Source organism: Myotis daubentonii, chromosome 11, assembly GCF_963259705.1.
Source record: "Myotis daubentonii chromosome 11, mMyoDau2.1, whole genome shotgun sequence".
Lineage (NCBI taxonomy): Eukaryota > Metazoa > Chordata > Mammalia > Chiroptera > Vespertilionidae > Myotis > Myotis daubentonii.
Window position 1 is genome coordinate 72826728 of NC_081850.1, and position 27185 is coordinate 72853912.

The following is a 27185-nucleotide window of genomic DNA, read 5'->3' on the forward strand; positions in this document are numbered from 1 at the left end:
CAATGCCAGGGTCTGAGCTGAACTTGCTCAGAGGGCTGCTCCTCACCACTGACCTTGGTCAGGGGAGCCCGCCCCGAGGGAGGGGTGGCCTCTGAGCGAGGTGACTTGCTGTTTCCCCTCGGTGGCTGGCCCGGTCAGCGGGCAGGAGGAAGGCAGAGGCAGAGAAGAAGTTGTAAGACTTCCTGTGGGGTGGCGGGAGTGGAGGTTCTCACACTGCCTGGTGTCTGAGGAGGAAGGCTGGCAGGGCCGAGCACACAGGTTGGGTTGCAAACAGGCAGGAAGTTTTCCTGGAGCAAAACCCATCAAAACAGAATTCTTTCGCGGGTAACATTTTCCTCCCTGCCCGTCACCCACACTCAAACAGGTCTGTTGTTGTTTTCATAATCTGGGAGAGGAAATCAAGCCCCTTTCAGCGGAGACCTCGGGCGCCAAACCAAACCGCTCGGCAGATACTCCCAGCTGGCTTCCCGTCGATGGAAAGTTTAGGGTAGAGGCTCACTCCACACTCCCCTGTGCTCCTGCTTGCAAGCCCCCGGCCACATGTGCTCCAAAGCAATCAGGCAGAACGGGGAAGGAGCCGTGGTCTCTTGTCCCGGATACGTGTGGTGAGTGCGGTGACAACTAGCATTTACTGGGCGCCTAGTGCGGGTCCGGCACTTTCCACATGTGACCTAATTTACTCTTCACAACCACCGCCTGAAATGCTATTGGTATCCCACATTCACACATAAGGAAACAGGCCCAGAGCGGTTAAGTCACTTGCCCAAGGTCACACAGGTAGTGAGGGGCAGGGCCAAGATCTGAACATAGATCCAAGTCCAGAGCTCGTCCCACTACGCTCCACAGCCTCCCTAAACATCTCTGGAACAGAAACCTCCCAGCAAAGGTCAGGGTATACAGGGAGGCTTGCCAGCCTAGAGTGGAATACCAGTGTGTGAGTGCCCTCCAGCCCAGGGCCAGGACCTGACCACACATGTTGTGCCCCACTGACAGCTGGCAGCTCAGCAACAGGGGGGCTGGACCCAAACGGAGCATCCAGGCTGCCCCGAGCAGTGGCCCTGGGGCAAGTGGGAAGAGGGCCCAGGGCACCTGGGGCATAAACTTACCTTCCTGCAGCTTTACGCTCTGGAGGTAGAGGGGGTTCCTCAGGACGTTGCAGCGGCCCGGCTCGTCCTCCTTGGTGAAGAGCAGCAGGTCCGAATAGGCAAACAGGGTCACCTGCGTCAGGCGAGAGCAAACAGAACGGGCTCCTCAGCTGTCCCAGAGGCCAGGAGCCGCGGCCTCCCTCAGGGCCCGGGGAAGGAGTCCTTGTCGTCTTAGGCAGATTCAATGTGGCCTCGGCCAAGGGCAGAGACCTGACCTGGAGTCAAGACCACCCCCTTTGCCCTACGGTTTTCTGCAGCTCCGCTCCTCACAGTAGGAGAATACAGAACCAAAAAAACCCAGCTTCACCGTCGCGGCAGATGGCCCCCGCAACCTCGCCACAGCCTGACGCTGCACAGGCCCGCAGCTCTGTCCGAGAGCCCCTGGGATCTCCAGCCCAGCACCCTTGGCTTAGAGCTGTCCTTGGGCTGCAGGACGTCCTGCACCTGCTTGTATTCTCCGCTAAACATCTGGCGAGAGAGCACTGGACTTGAACTCAGAAGTCATGAGGCTCTATCCCCTCAGAAGCCATAAAAACTCGGTTAAGTCCCTGCGTTTTCTCATCTGCACAAACAGGGGGAGGGTCCCCGCCCGGCTCCCTCAGAAGCTCTGAGCAGACGGGGAACTGAAGCATGGTGCCAAGGGAGGTACTATTACCAAATTCCTTTCAGGAATGTTAACTGCAGTTATACGCAGTCGGTTTAAGAAGAAGTCAGTTACTTACACTCCGATACAGACATGCGCATAACTTTTATCTCTTTCATGCACTAGCTGCTCCAAAAATAAAGGAGAAGGCTATTTTTAGACATTATAGGTAAACCAACAGGCATGCTCAGCATATTTTTGTGCTGCAAAAGTCCACTTGATCCTCTAATGCCACAAAAGATTACACTGCTCTTTGTGGTGTAAATCCTGCAGTGGCCTCTAGTCAAGAGCAATCATTTCCCATTTTAGATCCTTCAAAGAAAACAGAAGATGATTGATTATGCGAACTTCCCTTGCAGGCATCAAAATCTGACGCTTCATCTCTTCTGAAGTCAGAAGAGTCTGCCAGGCCCGGCCGGCCTGGCTCAGTGGTTGAGCATCGACCTAGGAACCAGGAGGTCACGGTTTGATTCCCGGTAGGGGCATATGCCCGGGTTGCGGGCTCGATCCCCAGTGCGGGGGGGCGTGCGGAAGGCAGCCGATCCATGATTCTCTCTCATCACTGATGTTTCTAACTCTCTCCCCCTCTCCCTTCCTCTCTGAAATCAATGAAAATTTTTTTTTTAAAAAGAAGAGTCTGCCAGCACAGCAGGGCCTGGCATGTGCTACTAAGGGTCACAATGAATGTGTGTGTGCTGGATTGTCACTGAAATTTAAGAAGCCAACATGTTGACATTTAGCTATCAGACCGTTAAAGATGGCCTAACAACTGTACCTCTGGGACCACCCTTTAGAAACATTTACAAGGCTGTACAGTATGAACCCACAAGGATGTTCTCAGCAATATTTTTGTAATAAGAAAAGGATATAAACTGAGGTTGAAGAAGGTGAGGGGAGTCTATGGTGACAGAAGGAGTCTAGACTTTGAGTGGTGAGCCTGAGTGGTGAGCCACAGTGCAATACACAGAGGATGTACCATAGAATGGTGCACTTGAATAACCTTACATAACCTTATAACCAATACATACATAACCTTATAACCAATGCCACACCAATAAGTTTAATATTTTTAAAAAGTACATAAACTAATGGGAGTAGGGATGATGTAAAAACAAAGAATAAAATAAAATAAATAAGAGAAGGGTAAAAAAAAATGAGCATACATGCACATCAAGAGAAGACAGAAAAAATAAATCATGCTACCTTCACATGATAGGATTTTATGCAACGACTAAAAGGATAAAGTAGAGCTACGTAGACAGAAGCTGAAATCTGTCAAAATAGTGCAATGTGTAAAAATACCAAGAGGATAATCCAATTTTGTGAAACGGAACTATAAATCAGTCTATATTTAACATTTTTTGAATGTCTAACATGCCACACTCTTCACTCTGGAGAGTGGATTTTACTTCACACATCTCTGCTTAATTTGCATTATTGTGCGATGAAAATCTGTTACGTTTATAATTTAAAAAAAAATACATAAATATTTTTCAAAGAACCGCTCGGCTTCTTGAGCATAGCAGAAACACAGAGGTCTGAGGGAATCTGGGCCACAGAGTCCATAGGAGGCACCCTTGGGCAAGAGGTTCTCAGGGGCTCTGGCTCCTATAACGGGACCAAACATGAGGGTTCTGGAACCGTGAGCTGGAAGGGATCCTGGCCATGATGCTATCTAACCCCCTTCCCACCACAGCCCTGCCCCAACACAACGCATCAAAAGCCTCCGTTTGTTAAGCACTTATATTTCTGCTCAGTGGGTCCGCACTTGTAAATATCATCATTGCCCTCATATAGATGAGGACCCTGCAGCTCAGAGAGGTTAATAAGTGGCACCGCAGGGACCATTGCCCAGGTCTGGCTGGCCCCGAAGCGCTCACTATACAGAGAGGTAGCAATATGCCTACAGTTGTCCTGTCTCTGAATGTGAAAGAATCCAAGCAGGGGCCAAAAAAAGAGGAGCAAAGGAGTCTGGGGAAAAAATGAAATTAAGGGAGGGGAAGAAAATGACCCGAGAATTCAGAAGGATTTGAGGGGTTGGTTGTCTGAGGAGAGAGCTTTAAAGTCCAAACAGTGAAAAGAAGAAGGCTCTCAACACCCAACACAAGCAAACCGCCAGGCTCCCCCGCCCACTCAAGGGGAACCTGGTAGGCACCTGTGGACCCCCTGGGAAGCTGGCGGGGGGAGGACTGGAGAAGACAGTCTGTTAGGAGCCTATAAAGTCAAAAAAGGGCCCAGGCCAGAAAGAACTGGATAGAGGGTAACTGCCCATGGGCAAGGTACAAAAAGCCCCAGGCTGCTGCCCTGGCCCCGATTCCCAGAGCTGGAAATGTGGTCTAGACAGGAAGTGATTAAGGCATGAACGAAGAATTTCCCCCAAGGTCGGGTCAGGGAAAGGGCAGAGCTGGCACACAGCGGAAGGCAGGGCTGAGGAGCAAGCGTGCCAGGGCCAGGCAGGTGGGCCCCTCTCCCATCTCACCAGAATCCTGCGGACTGGGCTCCCGCAGAAGCCTCGGCAGCCCACAGCGGAGTGGTGCCCATCTCCTTGGCCCCAGGTGCCTACCAGGTGTCTTCCCACATTTGTTCCGAAGACACATCTGTTTTCCCAAAGGGTCAAGGGCTGAGGGATTGGTTAGGGAATCATCGCAACTTGGAGGGTCACTTCTCCCAAGTAACCTAACCAAGCCTCCTCCAGGAATCTGGTCTAGGGGCAGGGTTTGCAGAGACTTGGCACCTTGGTTAATGGTAAACTCAGTGAGTCAGTGTGTAAAGGAGGGTGTGTCTGTCCTGGGCCCTGTAGTACTCCTGGAAGCTCTAGCACAAGGCCTGGCTACACTGTAGACACTCAGTACCTATTGTTCGAACGTATAAATCAGATTACTCCATTATGCTGATTTGATCTCACGGCACATTAATGAAGTCGGTGACTTCCGGGACGGGGTGTGATGAGGGCAGTTCAGGGTGTGGGTCTGGATCAGCTCACAGACATTAGCAAACTGGAGCATGCTCAGAGCAGAGGCGGGACCAAGAACCAAGGGGGGATATCCCGGAATAAAGGTTCCTGTTGAGCATAAGGGAGAGATTTCTACAATTTAGCACTCTCCATGAGAAAAAAAACACAAAACCACAAACAAACAATGTTGGCAGGGACCACCTCTGCAGACTCAACAACTGGCTAGAAAACCAGCTGGACATTACAGGGAAGCGATCAGAGTGACGACTCCTGAGGACTAACCAGCATTGCGAGTCTACGAACTTATTCAAGCCCCTCTTGGACTGGTTTATATTTTTGGCCTGAATAACAGATGCCAAGACGCACACATTTGCTTCCTAGCATAATTCAAGAAAAACAAATACATTTATTTTACTTGTCTCAAATTGCTTCTTTCAGTCTTCAAAAGGGAGTCTTCTTGGTTCTAAGGCTCCAAAGATCCACTAGCAAAGAACTTTGGAACAGACTGTAATCAGCCTATGACTTCAGCTTGTGTTTGCTAGTTTGTTTTTAAACAAACAAGCCAGAGGCAGCACGGCATTGTGGGAAGCACTGTGGAGCCAGAGATCTGAGTGCTAATCTTGGCTCCATCCCTTATAGCCTGAAGATCCAATTAATCTCACTGGAGCCTCAGTTTCCTCATCTATAGAGTGGGGACAATGTGCCTCTCCTGGGGTGCTATAAGAACTAACTGAGATCTGGTATGTGAAATGCATGCACAGGGAGGGTAATCATAATAAGTGCTCAGTGTTTGCAGACTTCATGGTCAGCGGACAAACACAAGAGCAAATTTAGACGTGTGTATGTATTTCATGGCAGCTGCCATTTCTAAGTGCCTTCTTTGAAATCTTAGGAGTTTGTAGTCCCACCTCACTTTCTGACCCTGGCCACCTGACATAGTTCCCCCACACCCTTATTTACCAAGCACAGTTCCAGGTGACTTATTCCTAAAATTCAAATCCCTCTCAATAGATGAAGTGTTACTCCCATGGAGGCAACTCAGAAGATATGCCAAGGTTCTTAAGAAAGTTCCCCAAGAAGAGGCCTAGAAATGTAGTGAGTAATGCCAGTGCGGCAGAAATAAGCTCGCAGTGTCCCCAGGGAGCGCCTTTGAAAGCCATGATGCTCATTTGGAATATATGAGCTATGGTCTGCTTGTTAAAAGAAAAAAAACAAAAGCAGCCTCCCGCTTTAGCCACAATTACACACAATGTCCCAGAATGCTGGGCCGAAAAGGCCCTCAGACAACAGCTGCCTCAAACACACACACACACACACACACACACACACACACACAGGGCTGAGATGAGAAGACCGAGGAAGAAGGAAGGATTCCAGCAGCAGAACAGGAGCTGGCTATACGCTTCCTGCCTCCAAGTTTCCTGATCTTTCCACACTACCCCAAGCTGCCACTCAACCCTGCCAGCCATGCTGCCAGCGTTGAGTCAGGGCCTGACCTGCAGCAAGCCCCTTACCCTTTCCCCGAGGCTCCCAGGTAGCCTTGAAGATCCCAGGGCTCTGACCTCTGTGCCCCAGTCGGTTTAAGCTCACAGGACTGAGCTGGAACCCCGCCAGCTCTGGGGATTGTGTGGGTGAGTGAAATTCCCCGAGTCAGGTATCAGCAGGGGCCAGCTGCCACGAAGACTGGCATGAGCGCCATCCCCAGGCCTCTGCTGACAGAGCTAAAGCCCAGGAGAAATTTCAGACTCGTCCCTTAGGAGAGGATTTGGGATTTGGGTTAATACAGACCCACAAAACCTGCATAACTGATGCTCCTCTAAAAATTCCCTTTGGCTGACAGCTTTCATCTTCTCCCCTACAAAGCCACTCATCACACCTGGGAGGGACGGCCACCTCCTCTGTTCCTTAGAGGAAGTTAGGACAAACAATGGGGTGTCTTCAGGGGCTGGGAAAACGTTCTAACCATCAAAGATGGACTAAACAGCTTTGAGAGGTAGTGAGCTCCTTCTCGCTGGAAATGTACAAGAAAAAGTTGGGTCACCGTTTGGTAAGGAGGGCGTGGAGGGGGATGGAAGACTTGTCAGGTGTTTTCTACCCGGAGATTGTACAATTCTAAGGAAGACAGGAACGTCAGGGCCCTGGAGAATGGCCCAGGAAGCCCCCGGGGCGCCCCCTCTGGGAACGGCGTGTGTCAGCCTTACCTCGGCAGCCTTGTTCCTCCCCTCGTACAGCAGCAGCTCCTCTGACAACAGGAGGGTCCGGGCAGGGTTACAGAGATCTAAAGGCTGGAAGCAGAGTGGGCAGTTCAGGGAGGCCTGATGGAGACGGTTGGGGGTTAGGGGGGGACAGCTTGACAAAGCCAGACACAGAAAAGTCTGCCAGCCCTGCCTGCTCCCCAAGAACCCACACGCCCCCTCATACGCAGATGGAAACAGAAAGACAAATGCTCTGGCCCCGGGCGGAACTGTAGCTGCCACCTTCACCACCAGCCCTCACCGCGAAAGCTGCACTCTCTGGCAGGAAGTCCAACCACACATTGCAATCCTCCCCGCCCCCCGCTCCTCCACTGCACGGGGCTCCTGGGACTTCCCAGGCCCCACACGCCCCCATCTGTCCTGCTCATGCCTCACGGGATGGTCCCTGCTGTTAGGGCCAGGCTCTCAGGATACCAAACTGGACCAGATTTGGTCACCTGAGTCCCTTCAAAGCCAGGCTGGCCCCTGCTCTACATCCGTGACACACTGAAGCGCACTGACTTCTCGGCCATCAGTTCCCAGGAACCAATTCTCACCCAAACCTCTTTTTGAAAAAAAAAAAATATATATATATATATATTTTTTTTTTTATTGATTTCAGGGAGGAAGGGAGAGGAGGAAGGGAGGGGGAGAGAGAGATAGAAACATCAGTGATGAGAGAGAATCATTGGTTGGCTGCCTCCTTGCACGCCCCACACTAGGGACCGAGCCCACAACCTGGGTATGTGCCCTTGGCCAGAATCGAACCTGAGACCCTTCAGTCTGTAGGCTGATGGTCTATCCACTGAACCAAACAGGCTAGGGCCTCACCCAAACCGCTTACCCTACCCCATCATCCTGCTCCATCCCTGCCCAGCTCAGGGAGAGCTCCCTCAGCTCGGACGAGCCTGCAGGACTTATCCTCATGAACGCATACTTATAACATGGCTTCCAGGCACCTGACGCCAAGCAAGGTGTGGAGGAATGAGAATGAAGCAAATGTCAACTACACACAACAGCCTGGGTGGATCTTACAAAGAATGTGCAGCAAAGGAAGCGGGGCCCAAAGGAATGCATGCGATACGGTTTCATGAAATAACATTCAAAAAGAGGCCAAATTAGGAAAGCACGCATAGCTGGTAAAACTAACGAGAAGCAAGGAAATGGTTGTCATAACGTCGGGTTAGAGGGTACGTCTGCTGGGAAGGCGGCATTCTGATCGAGGAGAGATAAAATGGCCTCTGGAGTGGCGGCAAGGGTGGATTCCTTCATCTTAGCGCGTGTCTGCTTTAGAATTATGTGTTAAACTGTGCATTTAAGTCAGAGGTTCTCAACCTGTGGGTCGCGACCCCTTTGGTGGTCGAACGACCCTTCCACAGGGGTTGCCTAAGACCATCCTGCATATCAGATATTTACGTTACGATTCATAACAGTAGCAACATGACAGTTATGAAGTAGCCACGAAAATAATTTTATGGTTGGGGGTCACAACATGAGGAACTGTTTTAAAGGGCCAGAAGGGTGAGAACCACTGATTTAAGTGTTGTGCCATTTTTTGGTGCATATGTATTTTATAATGTTAAAATTTTTATAACTTTTTAAAAACTCATTTTAGCTTTTTTTGTAAACATTTAAAAACAAAAATAACCCTGTGAATGCCAAGATGTTTGTGGTTACATCCCAAGAAAGAGAAGAGACCAAGAGAAAGGCCAAGGGCAGCCCTCCCGATGGAGTGGTCTGGGAGAGGCATGTCACCGGCCAGAGGTGGGGGCGCCCTAAGCGGTGTGTCTAAGATCCACTAGACAGTGACAGAACTAGACTCAGATGCCAGGAAGGCCAGAGAAGGAAACAGTGGTAAGAAATGAAGCCCTGGGCACACTGTCACCTCTACGCTGCTGACAAGAGGATAAACTAATCAAGTCTTTATGGAGAGCAATGTGTCCATATGTCTAAAGGGCCTTGCAAAAGTTTATGGCCTGTGACTCAGTCATTTCACTCCTAGGAAGCTCTTCCAAGGAAAATAATCAGAGCGGCAAATCATGCACAAGGATTTTCCTTGCAGGGTTATTTATAACAAGAAGCAGACATAACATGAGTGTCTGCATAGAGAACTGGTTAAATAAATAGGGTACATCCATATCATACAGCAGTGTGCAACCACTACACAGCACAGGCTCAAAGAGTATTTAATGATGTGGGAAATGTTTGTGCAGTTTTCATTTTTAAAAAGCAACAGGATGAATCTCAGGGGGAAGGTGGTGGTGGTGGGGGAATTAACCCAAGAACTTATGTGCATATATGCATAACCCATGGACACAGATAATAGTGTGGTGAAGGCCTGGGGGGCAGGGGTAGATGGAGGGAAACAATAGGGGGAAGGGGGCATCTGTAATACTTTCAACAATAAAGATAAATTTTTCAATAAATAAATAAGCAACAGGATATAAAATGTACAATAAGGCCTATTTGGGGGGTTTTTTTCAATGTGTATATGCACACAGCAAAGACACCTAAATGCTCACACTGGTTATGTCTGGGTGGTGAAATAAAGGTTTAGAAACAGGGAGGAAGTGAGGGAAGAGGAGGGGAAAGGAAGAGAACGGAGATTTAAGTGAATCTCAGGCCACCCGCTACTACTGGCCAGACATGTTTGCTTACACTGAAGAGCCCAGACAAGATGTCAGACCTCAAGGTCTGGACATTTCCAAACAATGAGCCACCGGATGGGCCAGCAAGCAGAAGCCTCAGCACACAGGCCCTGTGACCGCACAACAAGTGGCTAGAGTGTGCCTGGCCTGGCCCCAGAGAAAGGGGAGGTTGGGGGGAAGCGAGGAGGGGACCCCTTGTCTGTGGGCTCCCCTGCCCCAACTCGCCTGTTCTCCCTCTTAAAGACCTGTGCTCCCTCGGTATCACCCCCAGAATCCTGAGCACCTGGAGCGATTTGTCTTTCCCTAAAGGGGGAAATGAGGCACCATCCCCAAATCCTGGGGTCAAGGCCCCTCCTCTTTCTCACCTCCCCCTGAGGGACCAGCCACCAGCTCACCTGAACAAAGATGGGGAACACCAGGACCTTGGGAGCCAGAGTGACGTAGGTGCCATAGCTTGAGTGTGGGGTGTGTGGCCTCATGACTGAGCAGTTCTGGTAGTTCCCGTGGCCCTTCATGGTCTGCACCGTCTTCATCAGCCGAGACTTCTTCCCCAGGCCCGTATAGGACTTCCCTTTACTGGGACTCCCCGATTCTGTAGAACAGAGATGGGGGGCCGTGAGACACTGCCATTACCCCTGCGAAGGCGTCCCCTCTGCAGAAATAGGGAACAGACTCAGTCCACAGCCATCTGCTGTGAGCATCCGCTATATGCCAGGCCCTGTGCAAGGTGCTGAGACTATAGGGAGGGCCTCAGGAAGGGCCTCAAGGAGTTCCCTCGCCATCTGTGAGAGATACTGATGTGTAAATAAGCACCCCACAGCGGGCACGGAGCTGGGAACCACCCACTGTGATGGGGGGTGAGCAGGGAGTGCAGACCCCATCTGGTGACCCAGGGTCCGCATCAGACCTATCGGTTTGGCCTCGTACTTAAAAAAAAAATCAGGAAATCTCTCATGTGAAAACCCAGGAGATCTGAGCTCACCAGGCCCACAGTCCCACACAGAACCATCACTTGGGGCACAGCAGTGAGTGCTCAGGTGGCAGAGCACCTGCTCTCCGCTTTCCACCATCCCCACCGCCCCCTGCACACACCCAGCTCAGCGCACCATTCCATCGCCTCCCAGGTCCCATGGGCAAAGGGTCTAGAGACCCAGTCTCTGTGGTGGCAGCAGAGATAGTGGACTTGCCCGGGATGTATCAAGATGCAGCCTCTATCAGTCAAGGGAGATGGGGTGGCCAGGCTCACCTAAGTCAGTCTAGAACAGCCGTGGGCAAACTACGGCCCGCGGGCCGGATCCGGCCTGTTTGAAATGAATAAAACTAAAAAAAAAAAAAAGACCGTAACCTTTTATGTAATGATGTTTACTTTGAATTTATATTAGTTCACATAAACACTCCATCCATGCTTTTGTTCCGGCCCTCCGGTCCAGTTTAAGAACCCATTGTGGCCCTCGAGTCAAAAAGTTTGCCCACCCCTGGTCTAGATTGAGGAGTGGCACCTGCTGCCCCATTTCTCGGGGCAGAGCACCAACTTGAAGCCAGATGGCTGTGCCCAAAGCCCACGCCTCTGCTTACTAGCTTGGTGACCTTCGGCAGCTCACTTCCCCCTCCCAGAGTCTTGGTTGCCCCAATTCTAACGACAGCACCAAGCTCACTGGGTTGCTGTGAGGATGCAATGAGATGCTCCAAGTCAAGCCCCTAGAACAGTGCCTGGGACCTATAGGTGTGCGATAAGAGCTGCTGACTTGGGGCTCTTGTGGCTGTGATCCCTCCACATGGAAAAGCAGGTTAGCCAGGTGCCTCAGGGACTCTGGGAATCCTGGGCTTTGTCCCAGCCAGGAGGTCCTCCCAGCTGTGCCACCAACTCACAAGTTATTCTAATCAGAAAAAGGGGGGAACAAGAGTGGGGGGAGGGGGAGAGACACCGCCGGGAAAGAGAGCAGAAGACTGCAGGGGGTTCCTCTTTAAAAGGCAGTGCTGGGCACACACTCTCACCCTGAACAGCAGTGGCCCACAGGACTTTATCATGCCTCCTCCAATGGGCAGAGGAGCAAAACACAGAGAACCTAAAACGTCAGGGATTCTAGGATCAAGCAGGCAGGAGGCAAACCCTGGAGCATTCGGGCTCCATGCAGCCCTGGCCCCTCCAAGGGTTTCTGCTGCCAGCTGGGCACCTGACCAGCCTTCCTTGACCTGCACGTCCCCGGGGTCAAGGTCGCCTTCCACCACCCCCAGTCTTGGAAGCCAGAGAGTGAACAGGTGGCCCGGCCCCGCTACACCTCGGGGAAGCTCCCCACCAACGCGAGGTCCACGGCCTCAGAGGAAAAACTCAGCTCAGAAGGTTTCACACTTGCTTCCTACGCCCACCGCACACCCCTGCTCCCCAAGTGAGGTGAGAAAAACAAGTCGACACCTCCCCCACAAGTGACCACCTATCCCTGCCGTATCTCGGGGCAGCACTCAAACCATAATCACTTAAACCACTTCCTGACTCTTCGGGGAGGTGCTGAGAGAAGAGTAGAAAGAGCCCGAGTCCAGACAGGGCGGGGGGTCGGGGGGCGGAGGGTATAGATGTCTACCCCAGGCCAGGTCCAAGCTACAAGATCCTGGCCCCTTTGCTGGAAGAATCCATCCTGCACTAGACTTATCAGGGGGTCACTTGGTCAGTTACATCAATGTCTAACCACTGTACTGTACATCTGAAACCCATGTAATATTGAATGTCAACTGTAATTGGGGGGAAAAAATTTAAAAGAGAACCCATCCTGTGTCTCTCAGGATTTCAGTTGGACAAGACACCTGAACACGAGCACTGGCTTCCCCAGAACCCCTTCTCTGAGGTACCTTCCCCCTCTGAGCCAGAGTTCTCTCCACTGCAAAGTGGGGTTTGTACGGACTACTGTATTGCCTATCCCAGGGCCAGTGTGGGGGCACACAGGAGAGACCTGATGGGGACGGGCTTGGTGAATGGAACCGAACGTGAGTGCACAGGGGCCATTACAAACCCCAAACCAACCAATAATCCACCCATCAGGGCTGGCATTAGGACAGGACTGCTGGGCCTCAAACACACCGCGACTGGGGTGACAGGGGCAGCCTGGAACTAGACTTCACACAGGCGAGCCTAGACCAGAGAAGGCAGACCACACAGGACTGCCAAGCAGGGGACTGCGGCAAAACAGACCGAAATTAAACAAAGGTGCCCTTTGCTGGTCTGGCCCTGGGCCCCGTCTCAGATGTTTAAAAGGATGCATCTCTTCCCTTCCCCAGCCCAGCTGCACAGGGCAGTCACAGCACCTTTGCTCGGCCTTGGAGAGTCATGAGTGAGCCATTTGACACACACCTCTGCCTTCAGGTGGAAAGGGTTTGCTCAGCTCCATTTTATAGGCGAGGCTACTGAGGCCTGGGTGGTTGAGTGACTTGCCCAAGGTCATCTGGCCAGTGAATGGTACATGGCAGGATCAACCCAACCTAGGTGGCTGTCCTGCCCTCAAGCCCCCTCTCCACACCCCCCTGGATAATGTGTGGCAAGTGGGCGTAGTTCTCCAAACTGGGTTTTGAAGTATCTTTCTAAAAAAACAATCCAGATTGCAACCCAGATACTGAACTCTGCGAAGGCAAGCTACTTGACTTCCCTCCTGCTACCTCTGACCACCTCTGCCCCAAACCCCCATACCACCCTTTTTGGCTCTAACACCTGCTTCACGGATCAAACACAGTAACTGTTCGTCTTTGCTCCTGGCAGCCATCCACCCCAGCAGTGGCGAATCTGAGGCTGGGCCGCCTTCACAGGGCAGGGGACAACGCTGAGGGTCACAGCCGCCCAGGGGAACATGCCGACCACAAGTGGGAAGGCACCCCAGGCCTCAGAAGGGCATCAGACCCCATTCAACACAGGATGGCTCAATCCTCCCTCCCGAAAGAAGGTCAGGCAGCCCAGCCAGAGGAGGGGACAGAAGTAGGCCCCCTGGTGACAGCCTTAGCCTCTGGAGCGCCCTGAGTGTGTCTAAAGGAAGCTTTGTGCCCTGGATTCCATGCCTTCCTCTGAACCCCAGGACTTGGAGCGATGCAGACTCGATGCCTGGTAAAGAGCAAAGATGTTCTTGGAGACCGAAAGGATGTTTATTATGAAGGAAGGTCAAGTTCGTCACGTAATGCATTCAGAAAGTTACGGTCATTATTAACATCGTCATCATTGCCTTACTGTCCTCTCCCCACAGCTGAGATGGCTGTGCCCTTCTTGGGCCACTAAGTAGTATATTATTCTCAGAGGGGAATCGCCATGTGGACACAGGTTGGGAGGAGAGCAGGGCGACTCAGAGGCAACTCTCAGGCTGAGAGGGAACCAATTCCCAACCACTAGCCCCCACAGGCGACTCGCCTCTCCAGCCTCACTCTGTGGCCAGTCTACAGACCCCTCGAGGCCACCGGAGCCACTCTCCTTCAGTCAGCTGAGTACAGAAAGTCTACTGACCACTGCCCTCGGTCACACGTCTGGCACTGGACACAACAATGAGCCGGCCCAGGCCCTGCCCTTAATGAAGTCATCGTTTAGCAGCGGCATCTCCACTCTAACCTAATGTACCAACAGAGAGCTTTGGTAAAACTCAGTGCTGAGTCACGATCAGACTCCTCTTTAGAAGGAACACAGATTCATTTCCGACAGAAGAGGCCCAAGTACCCAAATGCCCCCGCCTGGAGGGGATGAAGACGTCGGTCAGCAGCATGGAGGCTCATGGGAGCCCTTCCCCGCCGCCCCCGCTGCCCCCGCTCCCCCGAAAAGGCGCGGGCATTCTTCCAAGTAGCCGCTCTAAGCAAGCGTCATCTTCACACGACGGATGGAGGGGGACGGAAGGCACCAGTGCAAGTGGCTGGGAGAAGGCCACTCTCAAGGAAGAAGGTCAAAGGGCATTCTGCGGGCCCTAGAGGAAGGGCTCAGGCATACCCAAGGTAGGCATCACGAACCACCTGGCAAGGCTGGTCTCAACATTCTAGTCAGAAGTCTCCAGCAGGCGCACAGGGGGCCTGAAGGAATGCCCAGCCATTTCCAGCACCAAGACTGATAGCTCAGGCTTCCTAAGAGAAGGAGTTGATTTTGAGCCCCGCTTCTCTCCCTGGCCCTTACGAAATAGGGCCAGACGCCAAAACCGGTTTGGCTCAGTGGATAGAGCGTCGGCCTGCGGACTGGGGGGTCCCGGGTTCGATTCCGGTCAGGGGCATGTGCCTGGGTTGGGGGCACATCCCCAGTGGGGAGTGTGCAGGAGGCGGCTGAATCGATGTTTCTCTCTCATCGATGTTTCTAGCTCTCTGTCTCTCTCCCTTCCTCTCTGTGAAAAATTAATAAAATATGTTTTAATAAAAAAATAAAAATAACTTAAAAATAAATAGGGCCAGGGTTTGAAGGCCAAAGGAGAAGAATCATTCAAACAGCAGAGACATTTGCACTTCAAAGACAACTACCCTCTGGGTAGCACCTCTCCATATATATACAGGCTACTACCCACAACCACTACCTTCTTTAACTCTCCCACAGCCCTCTGAGGTGGAAATTATCAGCCCCATTTTATAGATAAAGAAACTGAGGCTCAGTGAGGGCACATGAGTTGATCAACGTCACACAGCTAGGACTCCAATTTGAAACCTCTCAGCTCCAAATTCCATGCCTCCCTCCCATGCAGACCTGACCATGCTGCCTACAGCACCTAACATCTATTGGTTGCTCAGCAAAAACTGGAGGAATCTCAATTGAATGCCCGAGTCCTGTACACCATCTCTTAGATAAGATCCCTGCTTCTTCCTCCTTAGGCAGAAAGACACTGGGGTTCGGTGTGGGAGAAAATGCACCAGGAGGAAACAGAGTCTGTATCAACATGGGCGGGGGGGAGGGGGGGGGCGGGGGGTCTTGACCCTGTTGAGAAGGCCTCCAACCTCAGAGGAGGAGGCTGGGCCTGGCCTCCCGGCTGACCTCGCGATCTCTCAAGGGCTCGGAGGGCACAGCAGCAGAGGACCAACTCACCTTCGGGGATGGCATCCTCCTGGTACACAGGCCGCAGCAGCTGCAAGGCAAAGGCAGGAGAAGCACCTCAGCCCCAGGCGCAGGGCAGGACAACGCGGCAGGCTGCTCGCCCCAGCCTGGCGATGGGAAGGGAAGACCTCGGGGCACTAGGGAAAACAGCAACCCTGCTACCAAGCTGAGAGGGGGCTTGGAAATAAGTCCAGAAGCCTCCAGAATATTAGAGTTCAACAGGCTATAGCTGCCAACAAGTCTAGCCCCTGGGCCAAGTCCCCACCTTCCTTGAAGGCAGCTTGTTCCAAAAAATGTTCCATGGAACATCGGCACTGAGCGATGCTAACAACCCTGCCACTGGGTGCGCCCCAGGGGGGCCTGGGAAATGCTGAGTGAAACAAGGTTAAGCCGCCGTCTCAGTGCGGGACGACTGGGACAGGCTCCAGTGGGCCAGTATGCATTGGGATAGTGCTCAAACGTATTTGACTTCCGGACACTTTTCCCCAAAAAATATCTCATGGGGGTAATGTTTTGGGGCGCACACTCCATCATCCCACCCTGCCATTCTGTACTGTCTGCTTTCACACCTTTTCACTGGGGACTCACCCCCCACCACCCACAGCAGCCCATCCCACTGTGGGAACGTGCAGGCTGGCACAACTCTTCCCAGCTCTTCCTTCTTCTGAGGAGCAATCTTCTACCTTGTGACACCCCCTGGTTCTGTGTCTATGTCCTGAGCCCACAAAGGCCCACCCGCTCTCCACACCCAGGACAGCCCTGCAGCTGCGGAGCTAACACACACTCCCATCCCCTTGCAGGCTCCTCCCCACATAATGTCGAGTCTTTTCCTGGCCTCACACAGGGACCCATGCCCTTCCCCTTCCCCGAACCAGCTGTCCATACCTGGCTCCCAGGGTTCAGCGGGGCCAGGATGATGTAGTTGGGGTCGGTGGGGGCAGTGGCACGGGACAGCGCCGGCAGGGTATGCTGGCCCCCGCGCTTGGCCACCTCGGTGTAGCGCTCCCAGCCTCCGAGCAGCAGCCCATCGGAGCTGTCACATACCAGGTGGCAGCTGTGGCGCTGCTCAGGCCGCGCCTGGGCCCCGTGGGCGCAGTTCTTCTCCCGCTTGTTGGGGGGCAACTGGAGGTCATGGGCTGACTTGCAGGACGCCCGCCGCAGGACCCCGCCATCCGGGCCTGGCTTGACTTGGGGGACCAGGCGCCACACAAGCAGGATGATCTCACTGGGGCAGCTCCTGGAAACACAGAGAAGTTGAGTCTGGGGGAGACCAAAGCCAGCTGGGGCCAGGGCCTGCAGGGGCAGAGAGGAAGAGTATGGGAGGGGGAGAAGGCCCTAATGTCAGGGCGGGACGGGGGACAAGAGACCATGTGAAGCAGAGATGGCACAGGGTTCCCTTAGGACAACCCCAATGGACTGGCAGAGGCTGAGAAGGGTGCGGAGGCCAAGGCCAGGTTAAACAAGAAAGAGTATCAGATTCAATTAGTGACGTCTGTGGGCAAAATATACGCCAGGAGGAGCAAGCAAACACCTGCGTGCGTCCATTCATCCAGTCACTTTAGAAGCAGGCCAGCGATGGGCCATGAGGGTTCTACCCCAGCCGGCCAAAATTTAGAGGGCCCAGACATTTTCAAGAGAATTTTTTTTAATTGGGCATTTGACACATTTGCAACATCTACACGACCTTTAAAACAATGGGCTTAGCTGTGAGGTAGCAGGAATCATTAGTGAAGTAGAAAGCCACCCCCTGGAACCAGAGGGTTGGTTTGAGAGCTCCTTCCCTGCTGTTTGCTCTGAGCCCCGAACCTTCCATTTGCAGGCTGAGAACCCGATTCCCTGAGGGCAGAGTGAATTGCTGACGGCTGGGCAAAGGAGGGAAGGACAAGGCCCCGTGCCAGGGTTGGGGAGGGGAGGCGTGCCACCAGCCGGGCCTCAGGCAGCCCCCGGCCCCTCTCACCGGATCTCGTGGGCCAGCTCCACGCATTTCCAGTGCTCCACCGGCCTCTCGTTCAGCTGTAGCACGGTGTCCAGCTGCTGCAGCCCTGCCCTGTCTGCCGGGCCCCCTGCAGGGACAAAGAAAGGACACTCAAGGGCTCCTCAAGCCCACAGCCCACTGGAAGGACCTGGGGTCCTTTGCTTCCCCAGTGACCCAGGACAAGGACTGCCACTCTGCTTCTTCATCTGTGAAATGAGGGGCTGACCTTGGTGGCTCCCAGGGACCTCAGAGGAACACACCCTTCGCCTATTCACACTTCTCTGCTTCCAGCTGGTCCCACCCCACTCCCCAGGGCCTCCCACCCCCTGAGAGCCCTTCTTTGGTACCAGGCTCACCCACTTCATTCATTCCTTCAGCATCAAGTGCCAACCTCGTGCCCGACCCCAGGCAGGCGCTGGGGTCACCCAGACCACCGAGCATTGCCTTCTCCTGAGATGCTCACGCTGTGATTAGGAGAAATCTTTTCTTTATGGAAAATAGGAAGGGGATGCCTGTGTTTCAGTGCTACTCAGGCTTGGCATAGGATAAAATGCCAAGTCCTAAACAGAGTTCAGACATGACTCCTTTTCCCATGCAGCCATTATTGAAAGTATAGGTTTAGTTCCTGTTTGAAATGCCGGGGAAGCCAAAATATAAAAATCTATTTTCATTTTGATAAAAACACACAGACCAAAAAAGAGCGGGCCTATTTTCATAAACCTCCGTTTTTATCTGTGGTCATTTGAAAATATTATTCTTTTCGTTTTGAAAGACAAGGCCACATGTTGCTCCACTCTGGGGCTCCCTTACAGTCCGCGGTCTTGTCTGCACAGCCCGCATGCGCGGCGGGAGAATGGGGCTGCATCACCCAAGACACTCACTTACCCGAATCCACCGCCTGGACGCGGACCGGAGAGTCACAGCAGATGGTGAAGCCGAAGCCATCCTTCCCCCTCGGGATGGTGATCTAGGACACAGCCCGGCCCAGTTACTCCCAGGAGCCGACCCAAGGTCGGGAAGCCCACAGGCCCCACCCCAGAGCCATCCTCCTCTCTCACTGGAGCCAAAAAGGAGGCTGGCCAGCCTCTCACCGTCCCTGTCTCGGCCCAGGCCTCTTGACCACTGGGTTGTGGGCCAAGCAGGAAAGCTGGGAGCTCCGGCCGATGTGGAGGCTGGGATGGAGAGAGCATTGAAAGGGCACCCCTCGCCTTCCTCGGCCCAGCTGACATGCAGCCCTTTCCCAAAGGCCCACTGGACCTGCACATCTGCACTTGGCCTGTGAGCCACTGCCTGCTTGGTCCCTTTCTCCTTCTTAGAAACAAAGCCAACCTGGTCGCTGCCTTCCCAGAGAACAGGAGGAGGAAGGCAGGGACACATACACTCACACCCTCAAGTCAAAGGTCACAGGGCAAGTGCTGGGGTTCTCAGGGCCGTCCATCGCCAGAACTCGAGGCATCCAACGAGGGCTCCCAGGTGAGGGGGCAGGTGGGGACATAGTCAGGCCTCTCCGCTGAACCCGCACTGGCCAGTGACCTCACTGTGCCTGCTGAGGCCTGTGTGCCTATGTGCAGGGCAGCTCCACAAGCCCTCCTTTCAGAAGCCCCCTGGAAAGGCTGTACCATCAGATGCTCTTTACAGCTACTGAGTTCCTGCTGCATGCCAGGCTCTGCTGAGGTATGGAAGCATGAGGCCTGGGTCTCTGGCTCCCAGAGAGACATGAGGGCACACAAGTCTTTCCGAAGCAAAACAGGACATGACAAGCATTATAGCAAAACATGAAGGCCGAGCTGGGAATGGCTCTGTGTGCTTGGCTTCACGCGCCGCAGGAACGCAGCAAGTGCTAAGTTAATGAGGACAGCCCAGCAGCACCCCACTGGCAGTGGGGAGCTGGGGGGCTGGCGGGGGAGGGGGGTGCAATACAGTCTGCTGCCTCAATTCAGTTCCGTCTTGCTGTGCTCCCCCTCTATGCTCCCCCAATTAGGCTTTGGGCGGAGTGCAGACGGCCCAGCCTGGCACACCCAAAAGTGATTCTAAGCTGCTGGGAACAGGTGCATGAAAGAAGCAGAAGACAGGTTCAAGGGGGCTCCAAGAGACCCCCTGGAAGCGGATGGAGTGGGCCCTGGCGAGGCACAGGGAGGGTGTCCCAGGCAGGCTGGGAAAGAAGCCAGCTCAGCAAGCCTGGAAAGGTCAGGGCTGCCCGCCTGTCAGGAGATTCTCTTCAAGGCTAGGTGCCTGGCATTCACCTGCCAGCTGTCCCCAAGGTCAGGCGTGAGGAAGGGGAGGGCCAGGGGCCCAGGGTGACCAAGGCGCTTGGAAGCTGCCAGGAGGCCCCTGAGGCTCTGCTTCCCACCAGCCCTGGGACTGGATTCAAAGCAGAGTTTTTAAAACAGGAAATCGGACAGACAAGGGGAGGGGGGAGGGGGCAGGAAAATACCCTGTTCCCATAAGAATTCTGGGAAAACACGCAGCTAAGACAGGAAGAGAAAAAAATGGAAAGAAAGAAAGAAAAACAAACGTTGTAGTAAGTGCGGAAAGCCAGGCCGAGGCTGAGGGAAGCTGTCAGGAGCCTGGTCCACTCCACACGACCAGGGGTCTTAGGGGCCTGGCGACTCACCCTCAATCCAGGCGGAAGCTGGGATTCCAAAGTCTTCCCAACACTTCCCTCGTCCTACCCCACAAGGCCCACAGCCCCTCTGGCCTCGGCGCAGGCTCTGGAAACAGGTCCTAGCCCCCTGTTTCAGGCACGGTGCTGACAATTAGGGACTGGCTCCAGAGTGGAGTCTGGAGTTGAACTGTGTGCTCCAGCAAAACAGCCTCCCACATCCACACCCTGGTCTCCTCATCCAGGTGGCACCGTGGACTGGAGCGCCTTCTGCCTTCCTGGGCAGTGGCCTAAGAAGAGCCAGCCGGGACCCTGGTCCAAACAGCTGGGGGTGGGGAAGGCTGGGAAGAGGAGAGGGGGTGAGGAAGCAAAGGGCGGGACCAAGGGAAGGAAACAGCATTATTCTCGGGCCATCGTGAGCACTGGCCACGCTGAAAAGACGGGGCTCAAAGAACCTGAGCCTCACTGCAGCCCTCAGTGGAAGGCAGGGCTGGTTTAATACGCCCGCCCGTTGTAAAGAGAAAGAAAGTGAAGCCTCCCGCTCTCGCTCTCGGTCCTCCTCTCTGACCTCAGGCCTCGGGGTCAGGAGGTGAGGAGAGCAGCCCCGCCCTGACTCCGGGGACCTCGGTGGTGGCTCCTGGCAGAGGCCGTCCTTCCTGGGGGTGGTCCTTGCTCTTTCCTGTCTGGGGCAGGAACTGCCACTGCTCCTGGATCTCGCCCGTGGCCGCACCTCCCTCCTGCCCTCCTGCCTGGTTTCTGGGCGCTTCCATGCCCAGACTTCATCTCCAGCTGCCCCACTCAGGGACTATACCAGGTGCCTTGGCAGGCGCTACACACAACACTCCATTTATTCTCCCAGCATCATCCCTGGGCATCAGCATCCCTTTCCACCGACGGGGAGGCTGAGGCTCGGGGAAGAAAGTGACGTGCTCAAGGGCCACAGCTGAAGAAAGGCAGAGCTGGACTTGAGCCCGGGCCTGACAAAAAGCTGGTGCTCTCAATACAGCACTGGTTCCTAGCGCAGGCTTGCCTTGAACTTGAGCCCCAGAGCCCCAGGCCCAGCCCACACTCATGCCTGGCCCCACTGTGACTGCAAGGTGCCTGTAGTCCCAAGGTGACCAAGGACTTCTTGACCTCCCATCCAGTGCCCTCGCGGCCTCACCACTCCGCCACCCCGGTGTGGCAGGGGCCACTCTGCCTGGCTCCAGGAGGGCGGGAGGGCAGGGTGGGGCCGTGCAGGGAGGGAGGACTAAAGGGAGAACCTGTGGGTCTCTGGCTGTGGGGCCGCCGTGCAGGAGACCCCTCTGGGCATCTCCCTTGCACCTAAGGCTGCCTGTCCCAAGGAGTCAAGGCCCAGGTGTCAGTCTGTGCATTAAAACACACAGAGGGACTTTTCTGTACTTACACAATCAGAACCATTTCTTAGCTCCCATTCCCAAAATCTGGACATCCCTTGCCTGCACCCTCACTGAGCCCATGGCTTTTTTTTTTTATATAGGGGAAAATGTCCATCACAGAAGAGGCTCAGAGACTAACGGATCCTCGCTCCCACTCTGCCCTACGTCCTAAGGCTGGAGGCTGAGAGGCCAGACCCTCTCGGTGAACTTGGGCTCCAGAGCCAGAGGACTCCGGATCCGCCTCAAGGTATCCGTGGGGAGGAAAATCATGTGTGCATGTCCATGGGTGAGCGTGTACGAGAAAAATCACATGTGCGTACAGAAACAGAAACATCCCATCTCACAGGCAAGCGCGCACTGACTCAGGCAGAAACAGTCACACAGTCACACACACGCGCACACAATGCAGGACAGGCACTGCTGTCCCATCGGAAGTAGGGAAAGTTTGCAAAAATACAAAGTTAGCAGCAAAAAAAACCCACAAACCCCGGCTGCTCAGCAACTTAGCCACTTGCATTCTCAGGCTTGGGGCACTTTTTTTTTTACAACCACGCTGCCACAAAATAAGAAAACAGAAAAGCAATCAATAATCTCGCGAGGGACACCACCCAGCCACTGGTTAGGACAACACGGAGCTGGACCCCACCGGCCCCTAGAGAGAGGGGCAGTGGGCGAAGGCTGGGTCTCAGGTCCAGCTCCTGCCTCTGTCCTCCCCTTAAATCAAAACGAACCTGCAAGGCGCAGGAGGGGACAAGGATGGCCGCGAGGGGAGAGAAGTCCTGCTAGGCTAAGCCCCCAACCCTGACCCCCAGTGACACCCCACGCCGCCCCTCAAAGGGCCGAGCACCCACCTGGCGGTAGCGGCGCTCCGAGCACACCTTGCAGAGCCCGTTGAAGCGGTTCATGGCTGCAGGTCCTGCTCCGCTGCTGCCCCATGAAAACCCAGCTCTCCCCCCAGCAGCAGGAGCCCGCACTGCGCCCCGTCAGCCTGGCATGACCGCCCTGGGAAGCCCGCCGCGCAGAAGAATGGCAGGAAATCACCTCTCACCTCCCCAGGCCCTGTCTGTGCTGTGTGCCTCTGCGTGATAAGCCCGAAGGCTTCCTGAAACCTCAGAATGACAAGGAAGAGGGAGAGTTTTATATTAAAATTCCTGTCAACTAGTTAGTATTCCCCGGGCCCAGCGGGGAGAGGGCGCCTTTGTTCTGGCTGCATTCTCCGCCACGGGCCACTTGGTGATTCCAGTGTTCTCACAAACACCCCTGGCCACAGGAGAGTCCGGGCAGAAAACACGGCCCACTCTCTACCAGTGCTGCCTCTCCCTGCAAATCCCAGGGTCCCCCCCCCGCCCCGCAAATCCAGGGGATCAACCCAGCCGACGGAATCGAAGCCCGGCTCAGGGGGTTGCGCCCTCAGACGTACCAGCTCACCACAGGGAACATGAAACATTTGGAGTCTGAGGACCTGCCTGCCACTCAGCAGCTACTTAAAAGCCAGCTTCCTCACCCTCGTAAGTGGGCTGCTTTCAGGTCTGAGTAGCCCATAAAGGCAAATTGGGAAGGGTTTCCCGTCACCAGATGGTCCAGCCTCCGCATTTTACCCACGAAGAAGCGCAGGCCTGGCGCAGTCAAGGTCACACAGCTGGGTAGCAAGGAGCTGGGACCAAAACTCCATTCTTGTTCCCTGTCCTGTAGCACAGCACCTGGTGAGCCTACACCCACCTCAGAGTCCCTGGGAAAACCCCCGCCCACCCACATCCTTGATGCCAGAGAGTGCCCCTTCATCCAGCCCAGCTTTGGTTGTCATGACAGCGGACAGGTCACCCAGGTTTCTGGGCCTCCATCTCCCCATCCACACAATGCACAAGCTGAACAATTGACTTTGGGGTTGGGGGGCTCTCGCCCACCCCAACAAAGCCCCCAACAATCATGCCCCTTTGGCCGAGTCCTACAGACAACTTCGGGGGTGCAAGCCCAGGGAAATCAAATGCGCCTCAGAACAATGCGCCCTGGGCTAGGGCCTGTGCACAGAAGCAGGGCCTTCCCAAGCCACCTGGAAGCCTGCAGTGTGGGTGTCCCTGTGGCCCCCACAGATCACCAGCGAGGCTCCCTGCTCACTGTCCTCTGTGACCACAAGTACGGAGAGAGGGAGAGAGGTCATTGCAGGTCCCCCACTACAGCTCGAAGACAGTTTTAAACGACTAAGAAAGCCACATACAAAACAGTAACTGACCAGTTCCTCTAACACAGTGCTATCCAATACAGTAGCAACTAGATACATGTGCAAGGTGAATTTAAATTAAAGTTAAATAAGCGTCAGGACCTCGGTCAGACTAGCCACATTTCAGGGGCTCAGTAGCCACAGGCAGGCAGTGGCTGGCTACCATATTGGAAAGCATGGCTGTAGGCTGTAGGGTGTCCGCTCCATGAGGGCAGGGACATCTCTGAACCGTACACATCTCCCGCATCTGTGAGACGGGGAAGCGACAACCCCCTCGGGGGTGGGAGTCGGGATTAAATTCAACAACAACAGCACCTGGCACGCGGGGCTACTCAGTCTCTAGGTCAGGAGTTTGTTTCTCCCTCTCTAAGTTACTAAGTTCTGGAAGAAACCCATGGATCGATCGCCTGCCATGTTCTGCCAAGAGACAGAATGAATTTGGGGGAATTCTCCCATCCCTACGTGAAGGCTCCCCCCTAGATAAAAAGCCCTGATGGAGCGAGAACCATCGGTCTCAGGGTGAGACTCTCAGCTGCTCCTTGACACTGAGCAGCCCTAACCTGAGCGGCTAATTGGGCCTCAGTTCCAGGGAAAGCAAGGCGTGTGGGGAGACCTGTGGGGAGGGGAAAGGGGGACTCGGCTTCAAGAAGCTGAAAGTCAAGAAGATCCGGATTCCTCCATTTCCAGGGCCAGGGTCTGGCTCTCCCCAAGCACGAGTAACCAGAGAGGAGCGTCAGAAATAATCCCTTAAAAATGCACAACTGCTGAGTTTCCAGGAACCAAGTGCTGCCCTGTTTAGGGGTCTCCTGGGCCAAGGGACTGACCAAGAGCAGGTTCGAACCCAGAGCAATGCTCAGGCCCTTGAGTCCAACCCCGGCGTGTCCCCACCTACCTTAAGTTCTTCCCCATTCTCCGTGTCCCCACCTCCTGGCATTCTCAGCAGCGGGTCTGGAAGGCAACAGAGCAGCATCAGAAAGTGTCTGCTGGCATATAAGCGTCCGTCCCATAGACCACCCAGAGGCCCAGGCCAGAGTGCCAGGCCCACGCGGCTGCCCAGGTCACTCCTGGCCTCCAGGATGTGGGGACGCCCGAGCTCGGGTCAGGCAGGGGCTCAGGAGCCATGACTATGTATGGGAGGGACAGAGCAGAGGAAATGCAAATCCAAGTCCTGAACCTCCGGACTCATGGCCAGGCCCACGGCCCTGTCCACAGAGGTGAGTCAGCAAGGCAGCTGGAGAGGGTCCTGAGACCACTGGCCCTGGGAAGGGGCCATGCAGGAAGCTGCTGAAGCTCCCTCCCTGAGCTAGGGGTGGGACCGAGCCACATGGGATCAGGCCTCTAACCCTATCCAAGTCCAACCAGATACATAAAGGCACACGGGTAAGAGGCTCCCTGCTGCCCACATACTAGCAGGGGTTCGAGAGAAGTCCCGTCTGATCATAGCTGGGATGACATCTGCCACAAAACACAGGCATCGATGCTACTACCCAGGAAGGGAAGGGGGAGGTCTGGGGGGGAGGGGGGAGTGTGGCAGCACATCTGGGCAGAAGCTGAGGTGGTGTGCATATACCTCTCAGGGGTCGCAGTCGCCGCCTAGCCACCTTCAGGTGCTTGGTCCAGCCCAGGTCCTCCCCCAGAAGGTAGTACCAGCCACTGATCTCCTGTCACAAGAGAAGACATGACACACTCAGAGGAGGCAGAGGGCACAGGTCAGGCAGCCACCAATAACCCTCACAGAGCAGCAGCACCTCTGCAGAGATGGACGCTCCGGCCTCTCTGCCCCACAAGGAACTGTCGTGACTGCACCTCCAGGAAGCCTTCCCAGATGCAATGAACAGAGCTGGTCCTCCCTTCTGCTGAATTCTCACAGCCTTTTCCCTGAAGCACAGTCTACTTGCATGCCTACCTCCCCCACTAAGCTGTGAACAGGCTCACTGGTGTGCCTAGCACTGCGCCTGGTATACAGTAGGAGCCCAATAAATGTTGACAGAAGGGAGGGAATGAGGGGTGGAGGGAGATGCCAGAAAGTAGGCATCCTGAGGCTCCTGAGCAGTCTCCAGGGCGGAACATCTTCTCCCAACAGGGAACGAAGCCCAGGTTGCAGTCAAGACACTTGGGACCCACATACAGGATGAAGGGTCCTCAGCCACCTACCCGAGACCTCACTGCCAGGACACTAAGCTGGGTGACAGGGCCACCTGGCAACGTCGTGTGGCAGGCCCTCAGGACATCACCAGGGATGTACAAAAGGAGCATGTCCCTCTCCTGCTCAAAAGCCTCCAGTTTGGGGGTGCAGTGCAGAGTAGAGATGGATGAGGGACTAGCTACCCAGGGGAGAGGTCTCTAGACCCCAAAGAGTCCTCATCCAGCCAGGAGGATAGCTCCGTGGAGGATGTTCTCGCCACCCTGGGTACCCGCTTGGCCCAAAAACACAAGACCTGGTAGGTGACATCACGGTGACCCCTGGAGCATACCGTAAGTACCTGGCCCTCCTCCTCCAGGGAAGCACCAGGAGTGCTCTGAGCTTCAAGGGACCTACCGGTGTCCTCAATGGCAGACACCAGAACCGGAGTCTCCTGGGAGGACTTGGGGGCTCCTAACAACTGCTCTCTGACAAAAATAAATCAAGAAGGGACCCAAACCCTTGGCACACAGAAGACAAACACAGTATTGTTATCCAGGCCACAGGGCACCTAACACAGAAAGAAGCTCTGCCCAAGGGCTTCCAGACAGAGCAACTCGGCCTCGGTGGATGACCCTGCCAGAAGCTCCCCTAGGACTCACCTTGTCTGGCGTCAGGAGAGACCTCACCCCGAAGCTCATGCAGCCGATGAGTCCACTCTGTCTGGGAGAACAACAGAGGCTTAAGTCAGCACCTTTTCCCTGGGGTATTTCAGGAAGTCGATTATCAAGTGTAACGTGGGTTTGTCGGATGCACTGCGGTTTACATCATCTCATTTGACCTTTCCAACTTTCATGAGTTAGGCTGGAGAAAAGTTATTTCTCCATTTCACAGATGAAAAAACTGAGGCTCAAAGTTGGTCCTCTTCCCAAGGTCACTGGACTAATTAGTAGCAGTGTCCCGTGGGAAAGCCAGGTGCTCCAGGTGGCGGGGCAGCACTCCCTCCATCAGCCACAGCAGCTCAGAGCTACCTCGCAGGTTTTAACTGTTCTGGCGCCCGTAGATCCAAAGAACTGGTCCCCGCAGGAAATGTCAGCTTCCATATTAGCTGATGATGCTCGATTGAGGACAAAGGTTACGAGACCGCAAGCTCAAGAAGCTCTGTCTCAGGTCCAGGCAAGACCTGAGCAGATCTTGGACAGTTTTAGACCAAGCTCAAAGGC

General features: G+C 54.4%; 1 protein-coding gene across 8 annotated transcripts in view; it reads right to left on the bottom strand.

Annotated features, from left to right (window-relative positions):
* Positions 1–27185, bottom strand: part of RGS3 (regulator of G protein signaling 3) — a 114757-nt gene that overhangs the window by 65979 nt on the left and 21593 nt on the right. For 2 of the 8 annotated variants that reach the window (XM_059657910.1, XM_059657914.1), the window contains exons 6-15: positions 26625–26685; positions 25411–25501; positions 24733–24788; positions 18509–18590; positions 17606–17711; positions 16534–16885; positions 15640–15679; positions 10019–10215; positions 6943–7026; positions 1107–1218 (exon numbers count right to left, since the gene is read on the bottom strand). In XM_059657910.1, coding sequence (XP_059513893.1) covers positions 1107–1218; positions 6943–7026; positions 10019–10215; positions 15640–15679; positions 16534–16885; positions 17606–17711; positions 18509–18590; positions 24733–24788; positions 25411–25501; positions 26625–26685 — 1181 coding nt within the window. Of the gene's footprint in view, positions 1–53; positions 225–1106; positions 1219–4267; positions 4414–6942; positions 7027–10018; positions 10216–15639; positions 15680–16533; positions 16886–17605; positions 17712–18508; positions 18591–22473; positions 22812–24732; positions 24789–25410; positions 25502–26624; positions 26686–27185 lie in introns of those variants that run through there. The other 6 variants (XM_059657909.1, XM_059657911.1, XM_059657912.1 and 3 more) reach the window with 6 other exon arrangements.